Source organism: Eurosta solidaginis, chromosome 2 (genome assembly GCF_040869045.1).
Source record: "Eurosta solidaginis isolate ZX-2024a chromosome 2, ASM4086904v1, whole genome shotgun sequence".
Lineage (NCBI taxonomy): Eukaryota > Metazoa > Arthropoda > Insecta > Diptera > Tephritidae > Eurosta > Eurosta solidaginis.
This window is the reverse complement of record NC_090320.1, coordinates 287,854,578-287,880,291: the sequence shown is the minus strand read 5'-3', so window position 1 is coordinate 287,880,291 and position 25,714 is coordinate 287,854,578. Positions and strand designations below refer to the sequence as shown.

The window sequence follows — 25,714 nt, the reverse complement described above, 5'->3', positions numbered from 1 at the left end:
TACATATGTATATCACGTATTTATTTATTTTTATTCCCTAACAATTACTTATTCGAAATTTCTATAAATTCCTGAGGATGTAGGATAGTTAGTGCCAAAAAAGAAACTTCTTCGCAAACCATTGAAGAATTGCAAACCAGCAATATGTTCAATGTCGCGAATGTCAGCAAGAAAATCTCGTATATTCGTGTTACTGCTAATCGGTGCATTTGGCATAAGGTACGCCTCCATATAAGGTGAACCACCAGGCAGTTTTGACTCCACAGTGATGACCTTAAAAAAGTGCGTGGGCACAGCAACCGTGTTTGCACCTATCACTTCATACTCCACGCACCACTTCTCAACCATTGTCTGTGTATTCTCCAAATCTCTCACACCACGCAACTGACGTTTTGGCTTATAAATTGGTCCCGTACAGACATAAACTGAACCATAACGTTCCGTTAATTCACGTACATAAATTTCCAGATTATTCCACGCATCATGATTAAATCCCTTACCCACTTGTGGAGCAATATTCGTGAGGAAAAATGTTTCATTACAATGTGTCTGATGAGATTTATGATTACCAGCAGCTGCCAAATGACCACGATCATATCCGGAATGCTTGTAGTCAGTCAAATCGGAACGAAAGTTCGATGGAACATTCATATCGGGCTGATATTGCTCTTCTTGCCGCCTAACACGACTGCCATTTGGTTTCAAGCACGACGCATGTAAGTGTTCATAAACCCAATGAGCAACACGATTACGACGATCATAGGAGAGTATAAAATCCGAATAGACACGTATATCGTCTAAGCCAGGGAATCCATATTTCATAATCTCAGACATACGCGAGCTCGAGCCATCTAATTGTTCCAAATAGCGCGGATTGAAAAGTTGCAGCTGGAATAGAAATTGCTTGTGAGTTTGTAAACTTTGGGAGATAAGTTTTTTGAGGTAGCTTAACGTACAGTATCATACAACTTGTCGCGTATGTAGAAAGCGTAGGGATCCTCTTGAATGAGCCTATGGAGTTTATGTAAGAAATCATTATGTTGATAGTAGGCACCCAACACAAAAAAGCTGCTACCCGTAAGTATTAAAAGCGTTAAACCGACGCCGACAAAGGGCATTTGGCAAACTCTTTCAATTTTTACGAAATTTTCAGAATTTTCCAAAATTTTTAAATTTTTTAACGTTTTTTGAAATTTTGAATGTCGAGAAAATGAAACATTCGCCCACATTGATGGTTAAAAGTGCTGGATTTTCAGTTATTTAACAAAACTGAAACGAGTGAAAAAGACATAGAAGATAGCACAAACCACAAAGGGTGACGGAAATTCCTTAAAATTTACATAAGGTTCGGTTGAATAACCCTGACGCCCCTAATAGCCGCAGACTTGACCCTGTGAATGTGGGACACGAACAAATAGCGTGCTTAATCGTTTACTCCTACGGATCTGATATCACTGGATCACAACAAATTCCAATTTTTTTTTCTGCACCAGAGACGCCATTATGAAATGCCTATGTAAAATCACCCCCTTATTCCGAAAATCAAAGTTATTTTTAATTCTATGGTAACGTTTTTGAGATATTTACGAATTACCGTTTTTTCAAAAAAAAAAAAAAAAAAAAAAAAAAAAAAACAAAATTGGGTCCACTTAATCATATATATCAAGAAGGAATCGAGCAATTCCAAAACGGATTGAGGCTTTTAAAAGGCAATAAAATTTGCTATAAACTACGGATACAACACTTTTTGTATGGCCCTGTGGATTTTTCCAATTTTTTTTGTAAAAATATAAAAAAATTGTAATCTGCGAGGGAGAACCTCGAAAACTTTTTATTTTTTTGAAGATTTTATTTCTCTCTAAACTCTGTTTTATTACAAATAAAAAAAAACTTTCATTCAATAAAAGCGCTTGACTAATACAAAAGTTATAAGCATTCAAGTAAATATATCCATTTAATACCTAAGTACCCTAGTGGTCCATATGTGTTAGTATTCGTATATCAGTTAGTTAGCAGGTAGATTTTCGAAGGGTTATTAGATACAAAAATCTGTTAGTGTCGTTTTCGCAAACCCAGGTACATTTCAAGCAAGAGCATATTTTTAAGGCAGGTAGTATTTTCTTTGTAGAACTAGGGAACCTTTTTGTCTAGGTAGGCTTGAATTTTTACTTGATCTAAGTATAATAATAGTACATGCGCCTTGTTACTTCATAATATCTGCAAGGCTCCTGGATACTGTTCAGTTTAAAATTGCAGTTTATAACCCGTCATTTACTTAAAAATATAATATGAATAAAAGGGCGGGAGGGTTTGAGTCTACAAATGATCCAGTTATTTTCTGTTTCATCTGCGGTAAATTTATCGTTAAAAGGATGCGACGTGTGTTCTCAAATCCTTTGAAAGTGAGCCTAAAAACAACGAAAAACCATGGGCAACGAATACTGTGTGCCCACATGTCGAGTCGAATTGATTTTTTCGGAAACCGGAACAAAAAGGTGCGTTGTAAAAATTAGGAATTCGCTCCCTTTTAATGCAATTTCAAACGGAAAACGAAAGAAACTCTTTGTCACAAGCACAACTTAATGATTGGATAAGGGATTTGGAATTGTCAAAGGAAAAGGCCGAACTACACGCCTCTCGTATGCAACAATTAAAATTTTTTTCATCCGATGTTTAGGTAACATATTATAAAACTCGTCACGAACAATTTTCCAAGTACTATACGACGTAGGACAGTGCTTGTTACCGCAAAGACATTGCTGGTCTATTCAAACAGTTTGGTGAACCATATAATTCAAAAGAGTGGCGATTGTTCATAGACGGCAATAAATTAAGTTTAAAGGCCGTATTATTGCATATTGGCAACCAAAAGTCATCTATCCCGATCGCGCATGCAGTAAATACGAAGGAAACTTATGCGATAATGCAAAAATTTCCGATTTTAAAGTCGTTGGAATGCTATGTGGTCTACAAAGTGGATACACAAAATACTGTTGCTTTCTATGCAAATGGGATAGGCGAGCTCGTCAAGACCACTACATCATAAAGGATTGGCCAGAACGAATCGAGTTTCAAGTTGGGGTGGATAACATAAAATACTCCCCACTTATAAAGAAGGAAAAAATAATTCTACCTCCGCCCCACATCAAGCTCGGCCTTATCAAAAACTTTGTCAAAGCTTTGGACAAAGAAGGCGAAGCTTTTCATCATTTGAAGACAATATTTCCAGAGATTTCAGAAGCAAAAACAAAGGAAGGGATTTTTGTGGGACCGCAAATAAGGAAAATGATGACCAATAACCATTTCAAAGAACTATTGTCACCAGTGGAGGCAGCAGCGTGGGATTCTATTGAAAAGGTCGTTACTTTTCTTTTAGGCAAACACAAAAGTCCTAACTACGAGATAATAGTGAACGACTTAATCAAAAACTATGCGGAAATGGGTAAATAAAAAAACATATTTAAGATTGTTTTCTCAGTTAACATTAAAACCTATCTGCCCGATAAAAAAAAAATTGTATGAACATTTTTTAATTTACATGAGAATATATAGCCCTAAATCTGAATTCATCGTCCAGTTCCTAACAAACAAGAACGAGAAAAATGTAAACAAAAAATTTGGTCTGAATTGAAAGATAAGTCCAGCCTAAGAAAATTATATACTAATGTGTCAGTTATGTATTTATCTAATATACTTTTTTTATTTTCTTTCAGGAGTAAATGTGTCTTTAAAAATTCATTTTTTACACTCCCATTTAAATTTTTTCGCGCAAAATCTTGGCAGCGAATGTGACGTGCATGGCGAAAGGTTTCACCAGCAAATAAAAATGATTGAAAGTCGGTATCAAGGATTCTGGGATGTCGCTATGATGGGTGACTACTATTGGTTTCTTAAAAGAGAAACCGATCATAATCTAAATAAGCGTCAAAACAAGACACATAACTTTTTCAATTATAAAATAAGATCATAGACTTAAGACAGTATTTATTTGAATGCTTATAACTTTTGTATTAGTTCATCGAATTTGTTGAATGAAAGCTTATTTTTTTGTAATAAAACAGAGAGAAAAAAAAATCTGCAAAAAAATAAAAAGTTTTCGAGATCCTTCCTCGCAAAGTACATATTTTTTTTTATTTTTCAAAAAAAAATTGAAAAAATCCGTAATGATTGTTCGTTATCTTTGAATCTGCAGGCCTAGCAAAAAGTGTTGTATGCTCAGTTTATAGCAAATTTCATTACCTTTTAAAAGCTTCAAACCGTTTTGGAAATGCTCTATTCGTTCATGAGATATATGTGATTAAGTGGACCCAATTTTGTTTTTTTTTTTAAACGGTAAATATATCAAAAACGTTACCATAGAATTAAAAATAACCTTGATTTTCGGAATTAAGGGGTGATTTTACATAGGAATTTCATAATGGCGTCTCTGGTGCATCTTGGCTGTAAACCAGTGTATGCAAAGTTATTATCGTGATCTCATCCTGCGTATTTTTCTATCATCCGGTGAATATAGTCCGCCGTATGTGCCCCAATATTGAACATCCGGTCAAAACGCTAAAAAAAGGCATCTTAAACATCCAATCAGTTTGACGGATAAGATATCACACTTTGTTTGTACACTATAGCCTCTAAATATATATACATACTCATCATACACCTAAACCCTTCTCAGCATCTTCGTTAGTCTAATAGTAATAACAGTAAAGTAACTTCCAATTCCCTGTCGGTTTATTCGGGTTCTGACTCTGGAACAAATGCTTTGGGTTATTTCACACAAGCTGTTCTCGAGCTACCATTTTTAAACAAAGACAATGAAGTCAGCGATGCTATATTAATTGATCCCGTTGTTTGATAGTACTAGTGGTCTTATACTGTGATCCAATAAAGTAGTCTGGGCTGGTACTCTCTTAATTTTGTAAAGATTTCAGTCCCATGTTGTGTCTATGAAAGATGTCGCAACAGAAATGCTCAGAATCTTCAAGTGCATCCGTTTATCGCGGAGTTAACAGTGTGATTCAAGATGAAGGGAAAACAGGATTTTCATATTTAGTGGTAAGTGGGACTGGAACGCAATACCTGCTGTCGCAGCTGCAATCGTTCGGAGGCGGAGGAAACGGTTGATCATCTGCTGTGCGAATGCCCAGCACACTGTCGAAGCAGAATAAAGTTTCTTGGAAAGCCCTTTTTCGAAAGCCTCCCAGAACTCAAGGATGTTAGGCCGGGAGAGCTTCTCAAATTTATAAACTCCACAGGATGGATAAAGGGGGGCGGGTTTCCCTGAGGCACTTGAAATGTTTATTAGTCTTCTTACAACACCCTTTCATTGGTTAACTCACGAGTTTGTGGTATCAAAACGGCGCATGAGCGCTAATTGGAGTCAATTGGGACTCGCAGCAACCAACCCAACCTAGAGGTAAGTTAGGTTACTTCATCACAAAAAGGTTCACCAGTCGCTTCTTCGCTGAGAATATCAAGCGAACACTTCTGCCCGCCATTCACTACATCCCGTCACCTTCGGCCAAGTATGTCATGGGTAGCCACTGTACACCTGTTTAGTAGTGAGCTAATGTGAGAGAGAAGGCGATAATGTGACTAGACCAAACCGACATAATGGCTTAAGGGCTAGCTGGGGGAATGTATCGGCAGCGTACGACTACCATAAGATGAAAAGAAAAAGCAAGCCTCGGCGGAGGATAAAGGGCCCATATTCGTGGATCAGTCATTAAGCTGTACCTATCCCTACGAAACACTCGTTCTGCCCCAAGGTTTTTCCCATGGCTTTCTAATTCTCTCATGCGATGATGCCTATTTACTACCCAATTTAAGTCGGCATGTTTCACCTCGGTCCCTCATATTTAGGAAGAGAAAAAGAAGAGAAATCTCATACTAGAGACCATTGTCTCTATTGTTCCATTATTCTTTCAAGTCAGGGACTTATCTGCGCTCTGATTGGCACCAAATACCTAGCAAGGTACTGGTTCAACAAAGAATTTGAGAAAGATTCTGAGAACAGTTGTGTTCCAGGATATATGCGAGGATGTCATCTTAACAAAAAGCGCCAGAGCCCCATCTATTCATTACCACGTGGCAGCCACATGCCTGTGCCGTTGAAGCTGCTAGTAACCGCCCGAACCGAAGCCAAGTTTGTCAATTTTGTGGAACCTTGACCACCCAGAAATGGATTATTGTACTAATTTGGGCATCGATGCCGATCACCCTCCCCCTCGCCCTATACCCAGTAACTTGCATAGGTGTATTAGTCCAATCGTTCTTACTTCGCTCGCAAGATACGAATTTTCTGTTTTTGCCCATCCTCTCCAGACCGGACTGTGAGTAGTAATCTGACAATTTCTTGTTAGAGCTGTGTTTATCATCACGTGGCATGAGTCAACCGAGAATGATCTTCGAGCACGTCATTGCTTTCGTCAGCGGAGTTTCCATGTAAAGAAAAAGGTGACATTTCAAGGCACCATCCGGCAAAGGATGTGGACTACTCCCGAATGCAACGCTACTGGTCCTCGTAACTTCGATTGCACTTTTGCTAACAGTTTCCTCGCACACATTTATACACAACAAAATGATTTTCTAATGCCATGCCAGTGAAAGTAGAGAGTAAAAAAGTTTAACAAAGCGAAAATGTCCTGAGAATATAAAACAAGAGGCGTTTCAACTACGTCAAATTTAAGCGTTAGACTCACTAAAAAGATTTATGAGAATTTTTAAACATTTTCGATAAGTATGAAGTTACGATTTCACACAGATTAAAGTTTTATTTTATGAATTTTTTTTTTTTGTTACAAATACATAATTAAAGTTTTATGAGAAATCTCGCAACGCAGTTGTTAAGAGGACAAAGAAAAATAAGAAATACGTTTCGATTTTCTTGCAGATATAAAAAATACCATTTTGTTTAGTTGAGCAAAATCTAAAAGTCTGCACAGTTAACTGCATTTCTTTAGCGTTTTCGTGAGGAAGGCTTCAGGATCATTATAGGGAGCCAGCTTTGATCCTTTTAGACAAATTTTATCAGTCACGTGCTTATATTGACAGCCAAGCAGCAATTAAGGCAATAATCTCGCATAGCACAGCATATTTAAGTGTGTTAGATGTAAGCAATCCCTGGAAAGAATCGGGACGGGGAAAAGCATACATCTATATTGGGTCTCAGGGCATATGGGAATATATGGGAATGAAATGCGGATGAACTAGCTAAAAAGGGCGCATCCCTTGAAGCTTGCTTCGTAGACGCCTCAATTAGAGTGGGCGAGATTAAGAGAAGGCGAGATGATCGACCAAGCGGGAAAGGCGTGGGTCCAAGCGCGGGGCTGTAAAGTGTCGAATATTATATGTAGGTCTAACAACCTTAAAAAGTTGCTTCTATCATTAAAAAGAGAGGACTGTAGACTCATGACGGGTAATCTGACTGGACACTGCCTTCTGGCGTCACATGCCTTTGAATTAGGCTTGGTTGGTGAGATCAGATGTAGGAAGTACGGGTTGTAGGAGGAACCGATAGGGCATGGTCTGTTCTCGTGCCCTCCGCTTGCCAGGCTAAGACTCCAGCTATTAAGAGTGATACAGCAGTCAGAGCTAGAAGCAGCAAGTGCCATAAGTTCTAGAAAGCTTCTAGTACTTGCCAAGAGGACGGAATTATTTTATAACAAAGGTCCTAGTTTTTGATAGGGGTTTTCAGTTTGGTCGTTAAATAAACTTCTGGTAACACTACGGACTCATTCAGTCTATGTGAGGTTCTCATGGATCGGCCAGTTGAACCTACCATAACCTACCGGTCACATAGTTTTACATAAGATGGAGAATCTGTTGGAGTACTTTGCGAAAGATGCCTTTTTTGTAAAGTATTTAGGTTGAAGTGGTAGGTTAGTAAAGACCTAGCTGAACCTATTTTGAACTACCTGATGTCGTAAATTAAACTTTCATAGGAGTGGAAGTATGTGAGGTACACTGCCCGCAAGACCGTGATGGGGTTGAATACTGAGGCGTACGGCGTTACGGAGGACGGAGATGAGAAGCGACTATGAGCGAATGAATTTTCTAATGAAAGATAAATAAAATGTGGATGGCGGTGAGACGGATATCGAAGGTAAGATTGAGATGAGGATGGCGATAAATTAAGAGATGGAGATAAATTTGCAGATGTAGATGAAGATGGTGATTAGGGTGTAGACACAAATGGAAACAGGTTTTTCATGGTCAGGGAGATAACTTGAACATATGAAGATAGAGGCGGGGTTGGAATTGGTGATATAAATGGAGATTCAGATAGTGACATACATGTGTGTGTTTAGTTAATCGAACGTCGTCTTAAGCTAAGTACACACTTAAGTGTCACTACACTACACAACACAATATTCCTTGCATGCATTCTTCTAATAGACTAACTCACAACAGACAATGTTGATTTTATAGGCAGAAAAAGGTTACGCCGCTTAAAGTGCACTCACTTTAAACCGGATGTAAATACGGGAGCAGATACCTATTAAAAGAGATAGAAGAGAAAGAGTGAGAATGAAGAAAGACAGCCCAGTGGCATTGGCCCGTTGGTAATTGCGGTGGAGAAATTTTGGACAGCGTTGCTAGCAAAACTAATTCATTGAACAAACATATTAGTTCTTAATATATAAATTGCAATTTAAATTAAATTAAACAAATATATAATTATATTTAATAAGATATGCAAAAATTAATTTGATTTTCGTGAATTTCTGTGCGTACGTACATAATCTACATGCCAAATTCAATTCCTAGAATTGTATTTTCTGCCAAGAAAAAATAACTTGTATTTGCCTTCAAAGAAATACTAAAGTCAAATGTTGAAATGCTGTCAGACGTTGTTGTTGTTTTGTTGTTTACATTTTGAAATGTCACTGTAATGTATTTGCACTACAATAAATACATTTGTTAAATAAACATTATGTAAAAATTGTGGCGAATACTAGCAGTTATATACATAAATACGCTGCTACTAAATAAATGCACATCAAAAATAAAGCAAGCAACGACACTTATATACATGTTCACATTAAAGCAAGCAGTCACACTTATGTACATGAACACATCAAAGCAAGCAGCCACACATACACATAACCAGCAGCTTGAAGCAGAGACATTATTTTACATACACAAATGTAGTCAGTAGATAATAGTAAAGAAGAAGGAGAAACAATCACACATCACGCTATCATCAGCTAAGAGTAGAAGTTGTTACTCAGACATACCCACGCATACAGCTAAATAACCACGTATTAGATACAACTGTTACAGAAGGCATGTTCGTAAGAAGTCTACACCTTAGGAGAAATATGCAAACGAGACAATAGAGAGTATAAAAGCAGCGCAAGCTGAGGAATAATGAAACAGTTTGATTTTAACACGAAGTACGCGAGTATTGTAATTGTACTACCCCAAAAGTAGTCCAAATAAAGACCATTTTGCAATACTGAATATTTGATTATTTATTCGACAGTTCAGTCATTCGAACAATAGCAGAAGGCAAAATAACCAGGAATATTCCAAAATTCGTAACAATATTTTGTAAGCGTGTATATTAGAGTGTTTCGAAAAAATTTAGTTTTCTGGGTACCTTATGATTAGTCGCGCAGCACCAGAGGCAATAGCGAATGAGCTATCTCCGTCCTTGGTGCGATAGAGTTGACATATTCCGCGATTTTTGGAAAACAACGTTGTTTGCGCATATGATTTCACTATTGCGAACTGCGAGACTGCGACTGAACAATGCTAAAAGAGCAAAATGATCTAAATCAAAGCTCACGATCACGTTTAGCAAAAACCGCAATGAAATACTCAATCAAAGCTCCCGTTACACTTTATTAATAAGCTGTGTCTATATGAATCTGTAATTTGAGCTGCGAGTAAGTCGCAGTAGATGGCCCACTAAGATGTAAACGAGACGTTTGCATTGTAAACTCCAATTGGATTATCTATCGCTACTCAACCGCGGCGCAAATTAGAGGTTCATTGATTCATATTATCGTAACTAATTATTCCCGTGATGAGAACTATGAAAAGAACTAACTAAAATTTCTAATCTATTCAAGAAATATGGCAAGTATATTCGCTTGTAGCCAGAATGCATAAAATGGCGCACTGAAGAAACTTTGGAAACCTAGTAAACATTTCTTTGTGGCAAGTAACGATATTTTGTCAGTAGTAATGTTGTAAACGTAAGTACGAAAGTTTTTCGAAAGAGTCATATCACACTCTCATAACTGGGGTATACCTGGGGACTCGACAAGATATGTAGGATATATGTATGGGATATGAGCCGGTAGAGCTCGGAAATGCTGAAAGATCAGTTATAAGGCCATTAAACCTGTAAACATGTTCCTGTCTCGGTTTCTATTGCAGTTTCCGATATAGTTTCAGTATTAGTTTCACTTTCTGTTTTGCTTTCTTTGCCGATTTTTATTTCATTTTCAGTTTTTTTTCGCTTTCCTGATCCTCATTTTCCGGACCTTTGTTCCTGTTTCTTTGTCAATTCTTGGTATATTGTAACGAATTTACTGCAATTCCCCATATTTGCAATCTTCTGCTAACGTTCGAATCACTGAACTGTTGAATAAATAACTCCAATATTTAATAATGCAAAATGGCCTTTATTAAAGTACTTCACAATAACACTGATACTTCACAACCAATAGCTTGCTTAACCCATTACTGACCAACGTTACATATATGTAACAGTAGCATAAGTATGGATAATCGTACACCAATATCACTTTGAACGACTTTAATTGGGTTTCTTCGTGTGGCAATACGAAAGTGTGTGTTTAAGCTTTACGATGAAGCGTGGCGTGATCAGTTTACTGAGAACCACCGAAGTGAGTAGAAGTTTTTAGGTTTGTGTAATATTGCTGTGTGCCTTTTTTTGCAGTTATGAGAAAGCGCAAAATGTAAGTAATTGTTTTCAAATGTTTTTTTCAAATTCTAAGAACAATTTTTGTACATAATTATTCAGTGCAGTGACAGAGAAATATTAAAAAATCAAAACAAAAAAAAAAAGTTTATTTTGTTTGAGATAAGACCTTGAAAAGTCAGTGTTACATATATGTAACGTTGGTCACTAATATAGCAATTGTACTTATTCCTTTATCTTCTTCGTTTGCCTTTATTTAAGTGACGTTTTGCGCACAGAAGAGATCCTTGAGCTGCTAGAGGGCCAAGGCGATGACGAACGTGACATCGAGAAGGAATTTTTAGAACCACCGGATGAAGAAAATATTTCAGAAGAGGAATCCTCAAATGAAGATGAAGGAGGAACATTGAGAAATTTATCTACGAGGCAGAAAATGACTAATTGTGAAGTGGTATATGCAGGAGCGATTGACGATGACGAGGAAGATAACCCTATAAATTAAGAGGAGCTGGCAAAATACATCAGGGATGTGCTGGATCACTCATTGTCAAATGTGGAAACAGATCTTCTTGAAACACCTCCTCGTTTGCAGAAAGGATTGCCTACAACATATTTTTATAAGAACAAAACATCGACGCCTCAATCTTCTCAATGCACTGCATCACATCCTATTCCAGGGGCAACAAACACTCATAAAGCTACACTTTCTTCTGTAGAAATGGCGACAAGTTCACAAAAAGTGACATCTCCTGTTGATCCTGTGACAAACTCACCTGAACCAACTCCACCAAAACTACCTGAGTCATATGTGCGGCAAACTCCACCGAAGCTGTCTCTTCGTTCGCCACCGGTAGTCACAGAACCTCCAACAAAACGGCAAAAGAGAACTCACCCAGTTCCAGTCGCTTCAAAGAAGCAAACAAGGTCACGAGCGATTATGAACAATGAGTTTAATTGGGTTGCACAAGAAGAACATGCCAGGCCGCTGAACACATTCCCCGATTTGGTATATCCAGCGGCATATGATATTGCACCCTATAATTTTTTTGAAAAATTCTTCGATGATGAAGTTATAAATATGTTGTGTGATCAAACTAATAAATATGCTGTGTTCAAAGATCCAAACAAGGCCAGCCCAGCAATTACATCCCAAGAAATGCGGGTATTCCTGGGGATTCTTATTGTAACTGGATATCGTCCTGCACCTGCCAAAAGGGATTACTGGTCTGAGGAAGACGACATGGGTAGTGTTATGGTTCAAAATGCCATGAGACGCAATCGTTTCGAAACTATATACACCAACCTTCATTTTGCGGACATATCTCAGTATGATGAGAAATACAAAATATGGATGCTTCGTCCACTCACCGACAAGCTGAAAACACGATTCCGAGAGAACTTTGTACCAGAGCAACATCTTTCCTATGACGAAAGCATGGTGGAATATTTCGGCCGCCATAGTTGCAAGCAGTTGATAAAAGGAAAGCCTGTGAGATTCGGTTACAAAATGTGGTCGCTAAACACACCTCAAGGCTACTTGATAAATTTTGAGATGTACCAAGGTTCAAATCCAAGGATCAACCCAGGATATATCGAAAAGTATCCGAAAACAACGGCACCGCTCTTTTGTATGCTGGACGAGTTTGATGAAGAGGTCAAACAGTATCCTTTCTCGATCCATTTCGACAATTTGTAAACGTTCTTTTAGGATTGAAACAAAGAGGCTACGAAGGTACAGGAACTATTCGTGAGAACTATATTCCGAAATCTTGTATTCTTCCATCCAAAAAGGAACTTATCAAGATGAAAGTTGAAGGTGGGTGGACAGACGGAGTGAAATTGGAGAAGGCGAATATTTACTTCACTAAATGGAATGACAATTCTATTGTAAAAATTGCGTCGACAATATATGGCATTTATCCTATATCGACAGTCCCAAGATACTCCCGTGAAGTCCATAAAAAAATAGATGTTCCACGGCCTTTGGCAATTAGTCGTTACAATAGCTTCATGGGTGGGACAGATCGAATGGACCAAAACGTATCTACTTATCGCATATCAGCCAGGGTAAGAAAGTGGTGGTCATCAATTTTTACTTGGCTTGTTGACGTCTCTATGCACAATGCTTGGATTCTTTATCGAAAAGGTGGTGGAAATATGTCTCAACTTCAATTTCGCCAATCCACTGCCAGATATTATTGCAGAACTCAAGGTGTTCAAAAACCACCTGGCGGTTACCGTCGCCCTAAGATTGATACCGAATATACAAATTCACGATATGACTGCCAGGCGCATTTCATAGCAAAAATTCCACTAGGAAAGAGACGAAGATCTCAAGGCTCTAATTGCAAATCTAGCGTTACAACTGAATGTGTAAAATGTAATGTTGGATTGTGCGTTGATTGCTTTCAAAAGTATCACTTTATACCCATAAACTAAACATTACAGATCTTTTTTTTTTTACTTGTAAGTCAAGCACTTGTTATTTAACCGTTTATCTTTTTATGTAACTTTACTCAAATAAAAATCAACAGTCATATGTTTTATATATAAAATGAATTATTTTGTGCTCCTTAAAATGTTATAAGAATAAAAGTGCTACTTATTTTCAAAATAAATAAAAGTATATATAATTCATGTTAATTTTTGCAATTCGTATGTAAGAGACCAACGTTACATATGGGTAACAGCCCACTCTGCCTCAACCCCATCCAAAAAAAAAAAATTTTTTTTTCTATCACTTTAAGTGGTTAAATATAAGCAATACACAAAATTTCAACAAAATCCATCTATGTTAAGGTTTCGGTTAGTAATGGGTTAAATGAACTTGATTGACACGCCTCCACTGTTGCTGCCTTTTTATACTCTGTGATTTCTCGTCCGCATCTTCTAGGCGCTTCCATTTCCAGAATTTACTAGTTGGCCATCAGCTATAAAATTACTACGTTTTTAGCTTCTCATATGCGCGTGTGAACACAATTATAATTCCATACTTTTGGGAGCATCTCAGATAAGATATCTGCATGTGTTTGCATGTGTGAGCGACACTTGCACAATCATTGCATACTTTCGGGAGTACCTCAGATTTATGCATGTGGTTGTGCGTTGCTTCTCCGCTGCGTGTATGTATATATGTGTAGACATAATGATTGAATTATTGATGTGCATGCAATTCACTGCTTAGCATCGGCTTAGAGATGCTAGTATCCCTTAGTGCTGCTAATCTTCGTTACACTGCCCTCCACCTAAGTCTGATCATCCCGATCAGACAAATCTCTCGATCTAAACGCTGCCAGCCTTTCCAAATGAACCACTTTCATTTTGCTTCGTGGTTTGCCAATGGTTTGTATGCGGTAAACTACATCGTTGATCCGTTTTATAACTTTGTATGGGCCTTCCCAATTACACTGCAATTTCGGCGGCAAACCTTTTTTTCGTTGTGGGTTGTATAACAGCACCAAATCTCCTTCCTGAAAACCTTCCGAATTAATTGCTTTATCGTATCTGGCTTTCATCTTGTCATTCATAATCTTTGCTCGTTGCCTTACAAGATCGTGTATCTCTCTCAGCTCTTCTTCCAAGACACTAGTGGATTTCTTGACATTTCTCTCCGCATCCGCATATATGCCAAACTTCAAATCAGCTGGCAGTCGAAGGTCATTGCCAAAAATTACTTTTGCAGGGGTTTGGCCCGTTGTCTCATGCACTGCTCCCACTCCTTACGGTACTTGTCTACTACTTTCCTTAAATGCTCCTCCAAGGTTCTATTGAAACGTTCCACCATACCATTGGACGGAGGATGCAATGCAGTTGTCCATGTTTTTCGAATGCCAAATGATTTACACATTTCCTGGAACACAGCTGATTCGAAATTCCTGCCTGGGTCAGAATGTAACTCCATTTGTACCCAATACCTTGCAACCGACACTTCTGCTACTGTTTCCGCTTCTTGATTTGGGATTGGGTATACCTCTGGCCATTTGCTGAAATAATCCATAACCACCAGTACATATTTGTTTCCGTAGTTGCTAGTAGGAAATGGACCTGCGACATCCATAGCGATCCTTCCAAATGGCGCACCTGAGTTATATTGCTTCATTGGGCCTTTTCGCTCTGCTGCAAACCTCGCTGTTCGCAATCCACTCAGTGACCGACTGACGGCAACCAACCCAATAGAATCTCTGTTTAATCTTCTCGAGCGTCTTTGTGATTCCAAGATGACCTCCGCTTGGACCATTATGCAGCTCGCTGAGCACGTCAGGAATCCTCTTTCTGGGAACAACTATCAGTTTCTTCTTGCATTCGCCATCCTCACTCTTCCATACTCAATGCAAGCAACCGGATATCAATTCTAAACTCTTCCACTGTGCCCAATATGACTTCGCAATTGGACTCTCTGCTGACATCTCTTTTCTGTTTGGTCTTTCGTTTCGTTCGAGCCCTTGCATAACATGTTACAGATCTGTATCTTCTAGCTGACACTTTCTTAGTTGTTCCTTGTCCCATTCATCCACGTTATAGCCATTAGCCGGACATCTATAATGTCTTCTTTAGCCTCGGCCTTTGAACAGTGCTTGCATTCCAAACTACATGGTCTTCGTGAAATTGCATCAGTATTCCCATGGCTACTACCTTTCCGATGCTCATTGCAAAAGTCATAGCTTTGTAGCCGCTCGATCCACCGTGCCAATTGTCCTTCTGGATTACGGAACTGCAGAAGCCATTTCAACGCTGCGTGATCTGTCCTGACGCGGAATCGCTGGCCGTAAAGGTATTTGTAAAAATGTTTAATGCACTCTACCAATGCCAATATCTCTCTCCATGTAACGCAATAGTTTCTCTCTGGTTTTCCAATCGAACGGATGTAGTATGCAACTACCTTCTCCTGTCCATCGACCAGTTGTGATAAAACGCCTCCTTTAGCAATCCACTCGCATCTGTATCTAGAATAAATGTTGCTCCTGGAATATGCCAACATTGGGGCAGTGCACAAACACTCCTTCAATGTTTGGTAGCCACTTGTTGCTCCTTCTTCCATTCAAAAGCTTTATTTTTTCTTGTAATCTCATGAAGGCTATGGGCTACGCTGGAAAAGTTTGGTACAAATCGGCGGTAATATGTGCACAGCCCAAGGAAACTTCTTAATTCATGCAAGTTCTGTGGTCTTGGGCAGTCCTTTACTGCCTCTATCTTTTCATTCGCTGTACAGATGCCTTCTGTCGTTACCTTGTGACCCAAATAATTTACTTCCTTTTTAACCAGCGAACTCTTTTTGGGACTTAGTTTCAGACCAGCGCCAGCTATTCTCTGGAAAACTTCCTCCAAGTTTTTAAGATGTTCATCGAAGTTCTTGCCCAATACGATGATGTCGTCCAGGTATACCAAGCATGTTTTCCAATGCAGTCCTTTCAATACCTGATCCATGAAACTCTCAAAAGTAGCTGGTGCATTACAAAGTCTAAAAGGCATTACTGTAAATTGCCAAAGACCATCTCCGACGCTGAAGGCTGTTTTTTCTTTGTCTTCCTCCTTCACCTACACATGCCAGTAGCCACTTTTCAAGTCCAGTGTGGAAAACCATTTCGTACTAGATAGCGAGTCAAGAGTGTCGTGAATTCTTGGCAATGGGTAGCTATCCTTTTTCGTGACGTCGTTCAACTTGCGGTAGTCCACGCAAAACCTCATTTTCCCATCCTTCTTCTTCACAAGTACCACCGGTGAGCTCCATGGACTAGCTGATGGTTCGATGACGCCGCTGTCGCTCATTTCTTGTACGATTTGACTCACAACTTCCCGCTTCGGCAGTGGAACACTACGAGGAGCTTGACATATCGGCCTCGCGTCTCAAGTATCAATTTGATGTTTCACAACATTGGTGCGGCCTGGTTTGGAACCATCCTGGTCAAATATGTTTGCATACTTTAGGAGCAATTGCTTTGCCTTACTCTGATAATCTTGATCTAGCCCCTCCGTCCATGCCGTGATGTCATTTGAAAGATCAGTCTTGCTAGTTGAAACGTGTTCCTGGAGCTGTTCACAGTTAATAACTACTTCAGCCTCTTGGCATCTTCCCAAAATAGCTCCTTTGGTCAGTTTGAGTGGTGACTTGAACTCATTGAGTACTCTTGCCGAAATACGTCCATTTTGTTTTGTCATAGCCAGGGTTTTTCCTATAAGTATGTTCGGTGCTGATTTGTTTGCTGCTTCGACAACCCACAATTTGTTTGTCCCACAATCTCCATCAACCTTTGCCTAGATGACTGCTTCTGATTTTGGTGATATTTGCTGACTCTCTTCCACCAGCACTCGTTTACTCCTGTAGCCTCTCTCGCAGCCGAAATTAAGTGGCACATCCATGTTCTTATATCGCATCGCCTTGCGTTGCATATCGATCTTGATGCCTTGGCCGATTAACAAGTCCACTCCAATTATGATTTTATCAACAATCTCCACCACTATAAAATTGTGTAGTACCGTGACGTTCCCAATTGCTACTTCACATGCTACTCCTCCAATTACTTGGGTGTCCTCTCCCGTGGCTGTACGTAATCCTGCTCCAAGCAACCGTCTTATCTTCTTGTTGACTAAATCTGATCGAATGATGGAATGGGATGCACTCGTATCTACAGTCAGTAAACGTTCCTTTCCATCCACATGTCCTCCGACAGTAAGATTGTTCGACCTTCTTCCAATTTGCGAGATTGAGATTATGGGGCATTCAATTGAGGGAGCCAACTGTCGCCCCTTGCGGTTGACTCTATTTAGTTTAACGATTGAGCGGACTTGGAGATTTGCTCATCTCCGTCAACTCTGCGTTTACGGCCACCCACATTGTTGGAAGTATTAGGACGGGTGTTGCAATGACGTGCAATGTGACCTGGGTTACCGCACTTGAAACATTTCACAACTCCCGCATCTTTCTGTTGTGATCCCTTCAGTGCTTCTAAAATTGCGTCTACCCACTCTGGCCTTTCTACTTCCACACGATGAGCTTTGTATGCTGGTTTACTCAATAGTGATGCCGCTTCCTGAGTCAATGCATGGGATATCGTTTCAGCAAATATTTGTTTTGGGTTCGCGTATGTGGCTCGCTTCATTTCGACGTCCAGTATGCCGTTTATAAAGCTGTCAATCTTTTATCCTTTCAGTGTATTCCACGGGTGCGTCCGCATTTGCAAGATGTGCCAATCTTTCCACATCCGAAGCAAACTCCTGTAATGTCTCATTTGCTTTTTGATAACGGTTTTGCAACACAGTTTTGTATATCTGTTTTCTATGCTCGCTTCCGTAACGTCTCTCAACAGCGGCCATCAATGCTTCATAACTGTTCCGTTCGTATCCTGCAATCGTCTGTAAGATTTCCGCTGCAGGCCTTTTCAATGCCACGAACAGTGCAGCAACTTTATCTTCCGCATTCCAGTTGTTCACTGCTGCGGTCTTCTCAAACTTTAGCTTGAAGACCTGGAAAAGAACAGAACCGTCAAAAGATGGAGTTTTTACCTTCGTATTACTCGCTGAAGCAGCGGGGCGATTAAGTTTCAATTCCTTTATACGACCTCTCAAAGCATCCACCTCTGCCTCGAATTTTTCTTCAAACTGCATTATTTTTTCGTCCATGGGCGCTTTGAGTTTTGATAATATACGCGCCTCTTTTGCTTCTAGTTGTACTGTTATGCGTGTCTCTTGTTCTTTCAGTTGTGTTTCCATCTTCAATGTTATACGTATCTCCTGTGATTCCAGTTGGTACGCTATACTTGTCTTTTGTTCTTCCAGTTGAGTTTCCATCTTGGATCTTATCTGTGTTGACATTTCTGAAATGCGTGCCTCCTGTATTTCCAATTGTGATGCCATATATGTCTTCTGTTCTGCCGGCTGAGATGACACTGTCGATGTTTGAGCAGATATTGCAGCAAAAATCGTGTTCAAGTCTTTGGTCGTAACTGTCTGCGATGTCTCTTTTTTCTCTTAAATTTTTGTTATTGTCTCGTCGACATCGAGATGAAAGACATACTCCTCAGCATTGAATCCTTCAAATACCATAGCTACACTTAGTCGTCTTTGTAGCTGGGAGTTATCGCCAAAAGTAGCCAATCCACGGACTTCCAACTCCTCCTTAAATTGCTGGATCGTCAATTCACTCAACTTTGCCATGTCCAAGTTGTATTCGAAGTCTTCGGAATTTATACAACAATTTCTCTTCTGACACCAATTGTAACGAATTTACTGCAACTCCCCTTATTTGCAATCTTCTGCTAACGTTCGAATCACTGAACTGTTGAATAAATAACTCCAATATTTAATAATGCACAATGACCTTTATTAAAGTACTTCACAATAACACTGATACTTCATAACCAATAGCTTGCTTAAATGAAACTGATTGTCGCGCCTCCACTGTTGCTGCCTTTTTATACTCTGTGATTTCTCGTTCGCATCTTCTAGGCGCTTCCATTTCCAGAATCTACTAGTTGGCCATCAGCTATAAAATTACTAGGTTTTTAGCTTCTCATATGCGCGTGTATGTGTGAACACAATTATAATTGCATACTTTTGGAAGCATCTCAGATAAGATATCTGCATGTGTTTGTATGTGTGAGCGACACTTGCACAACCATTGCATACTTTCGGGAGTATCTCAGATTTATGCATGTGGTTGTGCGTTGCTTCTCCGCTGCGTGTATGTACATATGTGTAGACATAATGATTGAATTATTGATGTGCATGCAAGTCACTGCTTAGCATCGGCTTAGAGATGATAGTATCCCTTAGTGCTGATAATATTCGTTACAATATTTTCTATTTCAGCGATTTTTCTGGTTTCTATTTCAGACCCAACTCCGTTTTATGTTTTTGTTCAGATTTCTGGTCCGGTATATCCTTCAGTCCATTCTGATTTCTACTCCAGTTTCAGTTCTTTTCTATTTCAGTGTTTGTTGCGGTTTCTGTTTCAGTGTTCGCATTTCTGGTCCGGCATCACCTTCAGTGTTCGTTTTGATTTTCATTCCAGTTCTAGCTTTTTTTACATGTTGCTTCCGGTCAATGTTCCACTTGCAGAGCTCTTTCCGTGTTTTTTCGGTTTCCGTTTTTGTTCCGTTTGTTTTTGTGCTTTACTTTCGGTTAAGTTTTTCGGCGCGTATTCGGTATTATTTTTGGGTTGTGGTACGGTGTCTGAATTCGTTTCATTTTTTGGTTGAATTTTATATTTGTTTCGACATCGGTTTCAGTTTCTATTACGAATTCGTTTATGTGCTGATTTGTTTTCCTTTTAAGATAGAGCATTAGTCACGGATACGGGTTTGTTTCCGATCCGTGTTTCTGTTAATTTTGCATTTCTGCGTTCGTTTTTTTTTCGTTTTCGGTGTCGGTTTCTAATGGTGTTGACGTTTCAGTTGCAGGTTCTGTTTGAACATGAGTTTTTGTTATACTCATATTGGGGGTTTGTTCTAGCTTTGGTTGGATTTTGATTTCGGGTCATATTCGGGATTTGGCATCTTTTCAACTTAGCTTTTTGTAGAGAAACCATTCTCTTCTAGATTCAGTTTTGATTTCTGTTGATGACTGAGTTTTTTCCCTACCTTACGCTTCTGGCTCCTGTTGAAGAGTCTCTTTCGTATCCGGTTTTGGTTTCGGTATCTTCTGTTCCATATTTGTTTCGGGGTTTTGTTTCATATGTGCCCGTTTCCTTTCGATATCATGTTCGGCATTCAGTTTTGGCTTCGGATTTTCTATGTATTTCTTTTTCGGAATCGGTTTCTGACCAAGAACTTCAGGGAAAAACAGCCATCTTCATGTCTTTCTTTCTGCTCAAGTTGATATTTAAGTTTTGGTTCAAGATAAGATTTTGAGTTTGGTTTATGTTCTCATTTCGTGGGTTCGAATCGATCGGTTTCTACTCAAGTTTTTGTTCCGGATTTTGAATAGGTTTCTGTTTGGCTCCGGTATCTATCGTATTCTGTGTTTGGACCCAGTTTTGGTTTCAGATTTTCTTTGAGTTTCGCTTTCGAAATCGGTTTCTGACCAAGACTCTTCAAAGGAAAACGGACATCAGATTTCTCTTCAAGTTCATATTTTAGTTTCGATTGAGTCCGGCTTTGATTTTGGGCTTTAAGCCCAGGCTTCGGTTCCTTTCTTGGCATATTTGCCTTCCGGTATCGCTTCTGTTGATATTTCTTTAATACCTTCTGTTCCGGTTTCAGTTCCGCTCCATTTCGGATTCATTTTCAATTTCAGTTTCGGCTTAGGATTAGTTTTAGATATCAGTGTAGGTACATGCTTTTCTTACGGTATTTTCCCCGTTTCACTTTCGATTCTGACTTGGATTTCTGTTAAGCTCTTTTTCCTGTTTTATTTCAAAATCTCCAAATTTTTCCACTTTTTTAAATTTTTCCTACAGAATCACTAAAAGTCGCTCATACGCGCTAGTGACTTTTCCAAAGCCCTGCAAAAATCGTTGGATCATGTGGTCTACTAGAGTACTTACCATTATACTCCACTGTAGTGCAGCAATGGACCAACTCATGTTTCTACACGAACATCCCTGCAAAAATCGCGAGTACTCCATGCATGCATGTATGGAGTACTCGCTATGGACCAACCGAGTACTCCAAAATTAACCACAATTCATGCAAAAAATATGGTCCAATTAACATTGCGATGTCCTAGGACTGGACCATTTACTCCAGCTTCGCATTACATCAGAGTAATCCACGGAGTACCCACAGTCCAATAAACATCGTGTAGTGATTACAATCGTTAAAAACGAGCAATGATCGGCTTACAATGTGTTCGTGTAGAAACATGAGTTGGTCCATTGCTGCATTACAGTGGAGTATAAAGGTAAGTACTCCAGTGGACCACATGATCCAACGATTTTTGCAGGGTACTCCATGGATTACTCTGATGTAATGCGGAGCTGGAGTGTATGGTCCAGTCCTAGGACATCGCAATGTTAATTGGACCATATGTTTTGTATGAATTGTGGTTAATTTTGGAGTACTCGGTTGGTCCATAGCGAGTACTCCATACATGCATGCATGGAGTACTCGCGATTTTTGCAGGGAGGGTTAGCAAATTATTTTGAACTTAAAATCTGAATCTCTTTAAATTATTCATTTTTCCAACTTGAGCAGCAATCGAAATATAATCAAATAACACAAATTAAAATTTTTCATTATCATAACACATACATGCTTATGTACATTCACACCCATTTAAATTTACTCATACTAATAACGAACTTGACCTATCTTATAAATGCATACATACTTCGTTATCTCGCAGGACACAATTTGATTATGCCATGTTGTTGTTGTTATTAACGTATTACTGTCTAAGTGTTTGCTGTCAATCTAAGTATAAGCAAAAGCCAAAGCATATCTATTAAAAAATATATAAACTGCACTTAACTGGTACCACAGCGAAATATGTTGGTTTATTAAATATGCCCAGAGTAGGTGAGTGGGTGTATGCTGACGTCAGTGTTTATGTGTTCATTAACCACAAATGTTCACAAATACCCAGATATATTTATACATACAAGCCACAATTTCAAACAACAACACAGAATTAGGGTAGTTTTTTCAATTATGTGAATTTTCGACACACACACACACGTCTGTATATGAGCAAGTTTAAACACTCGATATCGAAATTTCGTACATGCATAGGTACTCCTACATACTTATGTATATTCCCATATGCAGCTACATGACTGCAATGACGCTGATTTTAGCTGACTTCAACGGATTTCGGTATATCCCATTTGACAAGAATTGCAAGAGGGCGTTGAAAAGTGAAGTCCAAACACCTGCAACACATACACACTCATATACATACTCTCCTTCAACTATAATACACACACATATCATTATATGTGCATGGGTGCTACTCTTCAGGTGCGAGCTGTACATAACGGCATAATGTTAGTAGCATTTTAGGCGTCGATTTATCACTAAATCGATGCGCAAACAAATTCTAATGAGCAAAACCACCAATTAAGGCTAAAATTAAATCGTTGACTTTTCACACGTTTGATGCGTGGAGGGTTTTGAAAATTTGTGCTAAGTGTCAATGGTGGTTGTGCTTAGCTCTATGTAGTTGTTAGCTTTTTATACCTTTCATGGAAATAAAATGTTATATTAACTTTGGCACGAATCTTAAAATTGTAAGACCTTAAAGGAAAAAAAAAAATTAGACCCACTATTAAGTATACCGAAATAATCAGGATGAAGGGCTGAGTTGATTTAGCCATATTCGTCTGTCCGTCTGTCTATTTGTATGCAAACTAGTCCCTCAATTTTTGGGATATCTTGATAACATTTGGTGAGCGGGTGTATTTAGCTGTCAGATGAGACGCTTGTCGGAACCGGCCGGATCGGACCACTATAGTATATATCCTCCATACCACCGATTTTTCAGAAAAAGAGGATTTTTGTCATATCTCCCTCAATTTATCAGATTGAAGCTTCAAGCTTCACCATATGCTTTCGTATATTGTACGTATTGTTGTCTGAAAAACTGGATGAGATCAGTCGACTATATAGTATATATCCCCCACATCCGATTGTTCAGATAAGAAACTTTTCGTAATTACTGCCCCATTTTAAGAGCTATGAATGCATACGTATATAGCATACATTGTTGTCTGAAAAAATCATAGAGATCGGTGGTATATATAGTATTGTAACGAATTTACTGCAATTCCGCTTATTTGCGAATCTTCTACTAAGGTTCGAATCACTAAATTGTTGAATAAATAACTCCACTATTCAATAATGCAAAATGGCCTTTATTAGACTACTTTCCAAAATAACACTACTATTGCTCGCGAGATAGCGTCTTAAATCAAACTGACTCTAGCGCCTCTATCTGTCGCTGCCTTTTATACTCTTTGATTTCCTCGTTCGCATCTTCTAGGCGCTTCCATTTCCAGAATCTACTAGTTGGCCATCAGCTATCAAATTTCTCAGCTGTAACTACAATTGCACGATTTTATAGCTTCTCTCATTCCATACATTCGGGAGTATCTCAGATATATGCTTGTGGTTGTACGTTGCTTCTCAGCTGCGTATACGTAAATATGTGTAGACATAATGATTGATTCGTTTATGTAGATACATAATTATTGATTTATGGATGTGCATACAAGGCGCTGCTTAGCATCGGCTTAGAGATGGCAGTACCCCTTAGTGTTAATAATATTCGTAACAGTATATATCTCACATAAACTGTCATTTTTGCCCTTTTTTACGGCTAGAAGCTTCAAATTTCATCAAATACTTCAGTTTACGTCATACATTGTTGAAATACGTGATTCGTAGTCATAGTTTCTACATGCAGACCACAAAAAACGTGAAACTTTGCATCTGCACACAAAGTACCTACCTGTTTTTTTATTTTATATTTATCTTAAAAATCGCTTAGGTATGTACATCTGTTCACTATATATTTTTTATCTTATACAGCCGATTATTTGGAGGTTACAAATGGGATAAGGTTATTGTTCAGCCCCATTAATGAAAGGTATGAAGTCTTCGGCACAGCCGAAGACTGTCCCGTCCTTACTTGTTTTAATTAAAAATTGATTGCCAAATATCTGAAATATATGTCTATATTTGGTTAAGTGTGTTATCATATAGTGTTGGAATGAATAAGCCTTGCTCATAATTTTACTTCCTTCTTTGGTCACATTTGGCAACAACACATGCTACATTTCACCACCTCTCATCTTGCTCATAAACCCGATGACTTGCCGCAAATAATATTCATTTGTAACACTTTCAAAACCATTTTGCTCAAAAGTGTTTAATTAAAAAGTGTGCTTATTTATTTTTTATAATTGAAGCGGAGCCGCGAATAACGTTGTAAATGACAAAATCGTTTTTTTACAGGAGGCTTTGTGATTGTTTTTTGTTCCTGTATTGTTGGCTTGTCCAAAACAATGACATTAATAACTTATATGAAAAAAATTGAGGAATTTCAATTTCGAATTACAAGTAAGCGGTCATTTTAAAACTTTTTTCAGTGGAAAAACGTTTCATATCCCAAGCGCGACAGCAGTTAAAACGGTTTTTTCATTATGGACAGCATCTGTACTGATGGCTTTTAAAACGTTATTCCACTGAGCAATACGGTTTGTAGGAACGGATTGGTTTGTTTTTTAAATAAAGAGTATATTATAGAATGCTTACAATTAATTTATTGTATACAAAAAGTTAATTCGGCATCAAGACAAAAATGTGTTCAAAACAGAAATGAAAATATTCCAAAAACTGTGAATAAAGCTTGGTTTGCTTTGAGCCCATTTACACAATAACTTTCCAACTATCTTTTTTGTTTACTTCTTTTTAAATATTAATTTCCGAGTGTTTTCACAGTCACTTTTACGTAAAGAGGGCGAAAAACCATCGTGTAAGGGTGCTCTTTCAAGTAATAGATTTATACACTATCTTTATTTATTGCAGATCGATTTATAGGACTCTGCATAATTCTAAGGCCAATAGTCCTTCATTTGACCAACACCAAATTTTTGGCAATTGAAATAGCAACGACAATCACAAACCTAAATATAAACAATAAATAAAATAAAAATTACAGCAAGTGCACTTAAAACGTTTTTCCACATTACTTGTTCTGGAGCGTTTTTTTGAGGGATACTTTTGTTTTTCCTGGTTGTATATGCATTTCCACTATTTCTTAACTTTTTGTTTTTAATATCTTTCCAATTTTCAACATTACATTTCCTTTTTGTACCTCCGTTACACTTATCAAATACCTGTAACAACTGCGATCGTATCATTTTGCTTGTAACTTACAACGTTC

At 38.5% G+C, this 25,714-nt stretch overlaps 1 protein-coding gene across 2 annotated transcripts; it reads right to left on the bottom strand.

The window, feature by feature from the left end:
• LOC137242842 (endonuclease G, mitochondrial-like) lies at positions 1 to 25,714 on the bottom strand. Of its 2 annotated transcripts, none has more exons than XM_067770094.1 (2): positions 25,668 to 25,714; positions 1 to 888 (listed from the first exon to the last, which is right to left on the bottom strand). In XM_067770094.1, exons 1-2 carry the CDS (start codon positions 25,689 to 25,691, stop codon positions 49 to 51), a joined length of 864 nt encoding a protein of 287 aa, XP_067626195.1. In that variant the 5' UTR covers positions 25,692 to 25,714; the 3' UTR covers positions 1 to 48. The 2 variants fall into 2 exon arrangements, with proteins under 2 accessions (XP_067626195.1, XP_067626194.1); XM_067770093.1 differs by lacking the exon at positions 25,668 to 25,714 and adding an exon at positions 957 to 1,182.